The sequence below is a fragment of the Mastomys coucha genome, unplaced genomic scaffold (genome assembly GCF_008632895.1).
Source record: "Mastomys coucha isolate ucsf_1 unplaced genomic scaffold, UCSF_Mcou_1 pScaffold3, whole genome shotgun sequence".
Lineage (NCBI taxonomy): Eukaryota > Metazoa > Chordata > Mammalia > Rodentia > Muridae > Mastomys > Mastomys coucha.
Window position 1 is genome coordinate 6,253,141 of NW_022196909.1, and position 8,529 is coordinate 6,261,669.

Consider the following 8,529-nt stretch of genomic DNA (forward strand, 5'->3'; position numbering starts at 1 on the left):
CACGGCACTCTGGAGCTAGAGGCAAGTGGATCTCAAAATAAGCAAATCCTTTAAAGGTGCAGGGGATGGATGACACTTCCTTTGCTAAGTTTGCTGCTCTCTGAAGAGATGTACAATACTAGGAGGACATTGTGTGCCTTCTATCTTCTCAGATGGGGCTGGTCTCTAAGGGACTGATAGACTCTTCTGTCTACAAATGCTCGGGCTCTCCAGGCAGACTACCATAGTTCCTGACATGCCTTTCATCCGAACTCACCAGTTCTGGGCTCTACTCTTCTCCAATCTACCCTTTAAATTCTTTTGTGGGCAGAGCCAGGTAGTAGTGGCACACACCTTTAATCTCAGCAGAGGAAGGTAGACCTCTGTGAAATCTTCTTGGGACTACAGAGGGAGTTCCAGGACAGCCGGGTATACACAGAAAAACCCTGTCTGGGCCTGAGGGGTGGAACTGTTCTGTGGGCTGGGAATGTAGCTCTGTGGTAAGGCCCTAGCACAGCATACAAAGCCCTCCGGACCGCATCTAGGACCACAGAATCACTTTCAAAGAACTGTATTTTAAACTGTGAGTCGACTTTGTCATTTGAGATGTACAACCAATGGAACTCAAGTAAACCTCATTAGTAGGAGCTCTAGCAAAACAGTAAGACTAAAACTAGAGATCAGGTTCTAGTAGATGTGTCCTGGGAAACAGCTCCCATCCCCAGGGAGTTCTTCCTCAAGCAGTGAAGATAGAGCTCCCACTTCTGCCCGGTAGCTAACGGGAGACAGGGACCACTGCAGAAGTCAGAGCTGGTGCACTCGATCTTAACACAGACCTGTTACACACTAGAAAGTACACCTGCCTTTTCCTACCTCCACTTTCAACAATGCATGGGGCCATTCCCCACTTCAATAATGTATGGCCTTCCTCAACTCCACTCTATAAAGACCAGGTCAACCATGAAGACAAGGTGTACTCTAAGGACCCCAGTGGCACCATGATCTCTCTCTCCAAGGACAAACTGGCCATTGACTGACATCTTACATAAGGCAGTAGCTTCCTAAAAATACAGCATGCTTACAGCTGTGCAATAAAAATGGCCCAGGGTTATGGAAGGGTAGAGGGGCTTCCATCCAGGAAACCTTAAACACAAGGGCAGAGGGAGTTGGCTACCTCCCCTCACCCACCTAGCACCAAAAAGCTGGCTCCCCCACCATCAACCCTAGCAGAAATGTAATGTCCTGACATTATCAAGCCTCATTCTTTGTTTGACCTTGCAAGGCTTCACCCATCCTACCCCCCTGACCCCCACCCTACAGCCGGAGTCTGTAGATGAAGTTTCTTCCTTGCCTGGCCAATGGCAAGTGGCCACACAGACATTTCCCCATAGACCCTGGCCACCTCCCTAAGTGCACAGATACCACCCCGTAACCCCCATACCCCCCCACACATACAAATAACCCAAACCAGTTCTCCGCAGTTGTTCCCGGTGTGTTCATTGAACTCCACACTCATTGTCTACTGAGATCCTGCATTGCACACACCCTCGCCTAGCTAAGCTTCCCTCCCTCCAGTCCAGCTTGGTGTGCAACAGGCCCGGGTTCCCTGAGGGGGAAGTAGACTCAGGTGGTGTATGACCAGTAGAGAAGAATCACCAGTTGCTAACACGCCCCGTCACTTACCAGAGCAGTAAGCCTCTCAGGAAATCCCCTCCCCCATGAAGCCGTTAATGCTCTACTCACGTGTTCACACTCGGACTCCAGCTCATCACCTGAGCTACTGTGTCCAGCACCACCTGATCCACCAGTGTGTCCAGCACCATCTGATCCACCAGTGTGCTGGTCCCCCCATTCTCACACTCAGGCAGAATTTGGGAAGAGCTATCACACCACGTATAAAGGTCACACTGGGACCTTACGGTACAGGTAAATAACCTCGTTTAAACTTGTATGTAGGATGTCATTTGTTCATAGAAATAGGTAATAACTGGGCTAACAGGATGGCTCAGTGAATCTACACTTCCTATGGCAGGAATCTGACACACTGAGGTAAAGAGTTCAATCCCCACAGGGTATAACCCATTCCACACCCACACTGTGACATACATGTGCATACACAAATCAGTTTGAAAAATTAAAAACAGTGAGAGCTGGGATGAGTATGACCCAAACACAAGTTTCAATTTTTTTAAAAAAAATTTACATAATAAATAATGTTATAGAAATATATAATATGCTATATATGGTGGTTCATGCCTGTAATCACAGCACTACAGAGGCTGAGGCCAGCCTGGGCTATAGCGTAAAATCTTGTTACACCCCCACCTTATTCAAATAAGCAACAAATTCTCATCAGAAAACCAAATAGCCTCAAGTAGAACAATTCTCTTTAGTAAACAAGCACAAGAAAGTGCTCAGAGTCAGTTAGGTTCCACTAATTTTTCTTAATTCTTTTTGATTTTTTCCCCTGGTCTTCTATTCCGTTCTCTGCAGGTCGCTTCTTCAACCCCTTCATTTTCCTCGTCTGTAGTTTGCTTAAGTCTTGCTTCTGCATATGAATCCTTCCGAACGTTGTACCAAAAGTATCCTGAGAGATATTCTTTCTCTTCTTTGGCTATAAAACAAGAGGAAAAAAAGTGTGTGTATATACATACATAACGCAGCACATAACTCTTCGTAACGATTCCCCCTGGGAAGCCTCTCTGCGCCCAGAGGACACAGCTCCACACAGCTTTCTCATCTAGAGATCATGGGCCTTGTTAAAATACAATTTCTCATTCAGAGCCAGTCCAACAATGCTGCCATCTGGGTAAAATGTCAGGTCACCTGGCAAGAATCAGGATGCACTGACCACTGTACCAACACAGCATCTCAGGTCAATCTGTACTGAGACTCCAGAGTTAAAATCTCTACTGTTGTCAGGTGGTGGTGCACACCTTTAATCCCAGCCCTTGGGAGGCAGAGGCAGGCAGATTTCTAAGTTCGAGGCCAACTTGGTCTACAGAGTGAGTTCCAGGACAGCCAGGACTACACAGAGAAACCCTGTCTCAAAAAAACAAAAACAAAATCTCTACTGTTGCTTTAGAACATTTTTTTTTTTGTTATTTATGTGTATGCTGGGGTCCATGGAGGCCACGAGGAGCTTACAGGTGGTTGTGAGCCCAATGGATGTTGGGATCCAAACCTCTGTTCCTCTGGAACAGTAACAAGTGCTTTTAGCCCTAGCCCTTCTATTTGTTTCTAAACAATTTAAAAATCAAAACAAAGCTGGACCCGGTACTGCATGCCTATAATCTAGCACTGCCAGCACTGGAAGGTCTGAGACAGAAGAATCAGGTCACAGCCAGCCTAGACTGTACGTCAATAAACACATTCTAGAACATTCTAGAAATACAGCTCTCAACCCCATCTTCATGGTGCCCACACTATTCTAGGTTTGCTGAAAATGGCAGTCTTGGCCATGAGAAAACTTCAGCCAAACCAGACCCTGGCTCCTGCAACTCTTTACTGCCCTGACAACTGGATGATGGGTTCTTTCTCCTTGTCCTGCTCAGAGCCTAACCCTTTTCTATTTCACTCATCTTTTCATATATCTTTTTAATATAACGCACCACAAATCCTTCCTGGACAGAGCAGAATACAGAAATGAACACAGGAAATGGCACATCATAGGTTCTGTACCTTGAGAGCCTTGGGCACTTTCATGGACAGTTTATAAAGGTCATCTGATGCTAAGTGTGTCCTCCTCATAACCAGGTCCAGCGACGGTCCCATCTCTTCTAGCTCGATTCGTGGTGTTCTGCACCCAGATTTCTTCAACAGCAGCCTTTATGAATGGGGGGAGGGGGGTGCTTTAATTCTTTTTTTAAGTCCTTCTCTGAAATATCTTTGTTGAGAGTTTTGTAGTTTCAAATAATAAGTTGCAAAAGCCAAACCTCTTTTTAAAACATTTTGGGCATTCATGCCAAGTGCATCCTTTGTTTAGTTTTTAAAAATTGGAACCTGAGCAGGGTGGTGGTGGCACACACCTTTAATCCCAGCACTGGGGAGGCAGAGGCAGGTGGATTTCTGAGTTCGAGGCCAGCCTGGTCTACAGAGTGAGTTCCAGGACAGCCAGGGCTATACAGAGAAACCCTGTCTCAAAAAAACAAAAACAAAAACAAAAAAGTAACATTCTGCCATCTCCAACATTATCTGAGTTACATCAACCCATTCCAAATCAATGTTTCCCCACAGCACATTAATGACATCTGTAGACTGCAATAAACCTAAACATCCTAATAACTAAACTACAACTTGAAGAACACTCTATGTCCAGTAACTCCAGCTCTGGAAAAATCTGGGGGAGCGGAAGAATGGAAGACTGAGGAGCCGGGTAAAGACAAAGGCGAGAGAGAACAGAAAGTCTTTAAGATTTTCTTTATATTACTAACATAGTAATAACACAAATTCATGGGACTCACTATGATATTTTATATGGATACATCCTGTGTATCCACGATGTCTACCCGCCTCTCTCTCTCTCTCTCTCTCTCTCTCTCTCTCTCTGGTGTTTTCGAGACAGGGTTTCTCTGTATAGCTCTGGCTGTCCTGGAACTCACTCTGTAGACCAGGCTGGCCTTGAACTCATAAATCCACCTGCCTCTGCCTCCCAAGTGCTGGGGTTAAAGGCGTGTGTGACCACCACCCGGCCCCACTTCTCTTTTACATACCCACTTCCAGTCACTAATCATCTCTTTCAGTCTCAGGTGCATCTCTTTCAGTCTCAGGTGCACCACTCATCTCATCCCAATTGTTCTGTGAGTGCTAACCTATTAAGAACTGTACGAGGGGAAGATGAGTCAGCTGTGGGAATCCCAGCGCCTGGGAAATGGAGGCTTGAGGACCCATTAAAGGCCATTCTCTGCTACACAGTGACTTCAAGGCCAGTCTGGGCTATGTGAAACTCTGTCTCAATAAAACAACAAGAAGGAAGGAAGGAAGGAAGGAAGGAAGGAAGGAAGGAAGGAAGGAAGGAAGGAAGGAAGGAAGGAAGGTAGGAAGGTAGGAAGGAAGGAAGGAAGGTAGGAAGGAAGGAAGGAGATAAATATCAACCCCAAATCTGAATACTATATTCAGCAATCACATTTAATAGAGCAGTCCCCATAAGTAAAAAGGTGAGGGAGTAAGGGGTCGGCAGGGAGATATTTACTGACACAACAATGTTCATAAAAGACTAGCACTGCACAAAAAACTGTCACAGAAGCAACAGGCGACGTGGGTAATGAGAAGGAACAGAACAATTAAGGAAGGCCCAAGAGAGCAAACAGTGGGAACCTAAGTATACAGATAGCCACCAAGACAGTGTCAAGACCTTTGCCATCCACCGTAGACGTGGGAAGAGCTTAGTGACTGTGGCCATGAAGGAAGCAGCTGCTAAGGAGGCCTGAGCCCACCTGGCCTGTCCTTCAATAAACCTTCATCTCATGGGGCACAAAGAACAGACGGACAAGAGATAAGCACTTAGCTCCGCCGGGCGGTGGTCACACACGCCTTTAATCCCAGCACTTGGGAGGCAGAGGCAGGCGGATTTCTGAGTTCGAGGCCAGCTGGTCTACAGAGTGAGTTCCAGGACAGTCAGGGCTATACAGAGAAATCCTGTCTCAAAAAACCAAAAAACCAAACCAAACCAAAAAAACAACCACTTAGCTCCATCTAGTCTATTTTATAAAAGGAGTGAGAGGGCTGGAAGCAGAGGCTCAGGCCTGCAAATGAGGCAGGAGGACTGCAAGTCTGAGGCCCACCTGGGCCACACAATGAGTTCAAGGCCAGTTTAGAGCTACATACAGAGAGACTGCTTCAAACACTCAGACAAGAAAGCAGACTGCGTGTTGGGACTTCCATTCACATTAACACTGCTAGGGATGGTAGAAGCCTACTGTACAAGAGCATTACTGTAGTCAGTCACTTTCTACCGGCTCTAGGTTGTAGCTTTCAAATCTAGAAATTACTTTGGCTGGCTCACTGTGGTTGGTGTCCTAAATAATAATGAGATATAATTATATAATCTCCAGAACAATAATGAGACAGCACAGAAATCTAGGACGAGAGATTACCAACCACTAGGCTCACAACAGATGAACAAAAAGCCAGGAAAAGTGAGTTCCCAAGATCAAGGCTAGCAGGAAGGAAAGATGGAGGGTCAGGACACACCCCTGCCACTACTGTCTGCAAACTCTCCAGACCCGTTGTAACCCTGAGAACTTCACTTACTTATAGCTTCGGAAGTAAACCTTCCCATTCAGTGCAGTGAAGTGCAGAACATACTCTAATCCAGCCAGTCGGACGTTTGACACTGTGGGGCCTCTGAAGAAATCTGAAAGCACATATTGGGTTGTTAGAGAACTATTTCAAACTTCAGCTACAGAGTGCCATCTTTTTAATGGGGGGCGGGGGGAAGGATGTGTGGGGACACATACAAATGCTCACTGAGGCCAGAGCAATCTCTAGTGCTGTTCCTCAGGAGCCGGCTCCCTGGAATAGACCCTAACCACGAGCCTAGGCTGCCTAGCCATGAGCCCCAGAGTGTGGCAGCCTGTCCCTCCCTCCCCAGCACCTGGACTATAACCAAGCCGAAGCACATAACTACCCCTGAGCTATTTCCCCAGTCGTACTTTAGCTTGCTTTGTGACGTGTAACAACTAGTAATGCCATCTGGCCTCAACCCCCTCACAATAAGGATAACTCTGATGTATAGGGAGGTCTGGTTCCCTTATTGGTTCTTGATTTTGTAAAAAAGAAGTCCTGGAGCAAATTGCTGATGGTACAGGTGGGACTTTGGGGTCCTAGGAGGAAAAGGAAGACGCAAAGAGAGGGGGGCTTTCGGCCACGCTTTGGGAGGAGAAGCAGGTGGCAGTCATGTAAGGTCTCCAGGCAGTCGGGGCCTGCAGCTCTGCTGCGGCAGGCTGCCAGAGATGTCTGGCAGGGCTGATCTGGAACAGACCACTGAGTTTAGGGCAGGAGGAGAGATGGGAATTATAAATTGTTAAGGGCACGCATTTCCAGGCAGGAGGGATTTGAGCTCAGCAATTGTGCCAGCAGGCAAATTCTAAAGTAATAAAGCTGTCTGAGTGCTTCTGTTTCTGTTGTTTTTACCTGCAGAGCAGAGGTGGGTAGAGAAAGAAGATGGGTTGGGGGATGGCTGTGATTGATCATGGGCTAAGCCAGAAAGAACAAAATGGGATAGGGAGTCGTCACAGCTCTGTCGCAGCTCCCAGGAAAAGCAGTAGCATGTTTTTAAAATTATACACAACAGGGCTGGTGAGATGGCTCAGCAGGTAAGAGCACTGACTGCTCTTCCAAAGGTCCTGAGTTCAAATCCCAGCAATCACATGGTGGCTCACAACCACCCAAAATGAGATCTGACGCCCTCTGCTGGTGTGTCCGAAATCAGCTACAGTGTACTTATGTATAATAATAAATAAATCTTTAAAAAAAAATTATACACAAAACTCTGAACACTATGAACTCCTGACTCTACCTCCAGAGTGCCAGGATTAATGCATATACAAAATAAACCTATTCTTTGTTTACTATCATCTTTATAGACGAGGAACAGTAACATTAAAAAAAAAAATTAGAATCTAAACACTGGTATTGTTTGCTGGGTTTCCAAAGAAGAAAAGCAGTCGCAGGCAGGTAAGAAGGCTCAGTGAGCAGATGTGCCTGTTCAAACTCTGGGATTCACATGAAGGTAGAAGAGGCAACTTCACAAAACTGCCCTCTGACCACCACATACATGCATACCTGCACACACATCACACACACACACACAATAATAAGTTTTGTTTTTAAAGAAAAACAGTTGTATAGACTGGCATATAATCCAATGGTAGAAGCCTTGCCCTACATATAAGGGCCTGCATTCATCCCCAGAACCACAGTTAAGAACAAGTATTTGAGATTCACTACACAGCAGAAAAGAACCCTGCAGTCCTCTAGTAACTTTTCCCATGATTCACTTTCCTGTCCCATGATGCATAAGCACACACCCGAAGGCTCTGTCAGCAAGTGGTGGCCCAGCCATTCTGCTCTGTAAATATGGTGTTCACACACTAAGGAGATCATGTGATGACACTGTATAAAGCATGGGCTGCTGCCCCGTATCTCATTAAACGAGTGCCATAGACTATTCAGTGGTCTTATGTACGTATGTCATAGACTATGCAGTGGCCTTACGTACATATATTAGACTATGCAGTGGTCTTACGTACATGTACCATAGACAATGCAGTGGCCTTACGTACACGTACCATAGACAATGCAGTGGCCTTACGTACACGTACCATAGACTATGTAGTGGCCTATGTACACGTACCATAGACTATGTAGTGGCCTTACGTACACGTACCATAGACTATGTAGTGGCCTATGTACATGTACCATAGACTATGTAGTGGCCTATGTACACGTACCATAGACTATGTAGTGGCCTTACGCACACGTACCATAGACTATGTAGTGGCCTATGTACATGTACCATAGACTATGTAGTGGCCTATGTACATGTAC

The 8,529-nt window shown here is 46.0% G+C and overlaps 1 protein-coding gene across 1 annotated transcript in view; it reads right to left on the reverse strand.

The window, feature by feature from the left end:
- Positions 1-2,135: 2,135 nt before the first annotated feature.
- Rpf2 (ribosome production factor 2 homolog) overlaps positions 2,136-8,529 on the reverse strand; it is a 25,160-nt gene continuing 18,766 nt past the window's right edge. The window contains exons 8-10 of the mRNA XM_031347754.1: positions 6,232-6,334; positions 3,661-3,805; positions 2,136-2,593 (exon numbers count right to left, since the gene is read on the reverse strand). Coding sequence (XP_031203614.1) covers positions 2,414-2,593; positions 3,661-3,805; positions 6,232-6,334 — 428 coding nt within the window. The 3' untranslated portion in view covers positions 2,136-2,413. The remainder of the gene's footprint in view (positions 2,594-3,660; positions 3,806-6,231; positions 6,335-8,529) is intronic.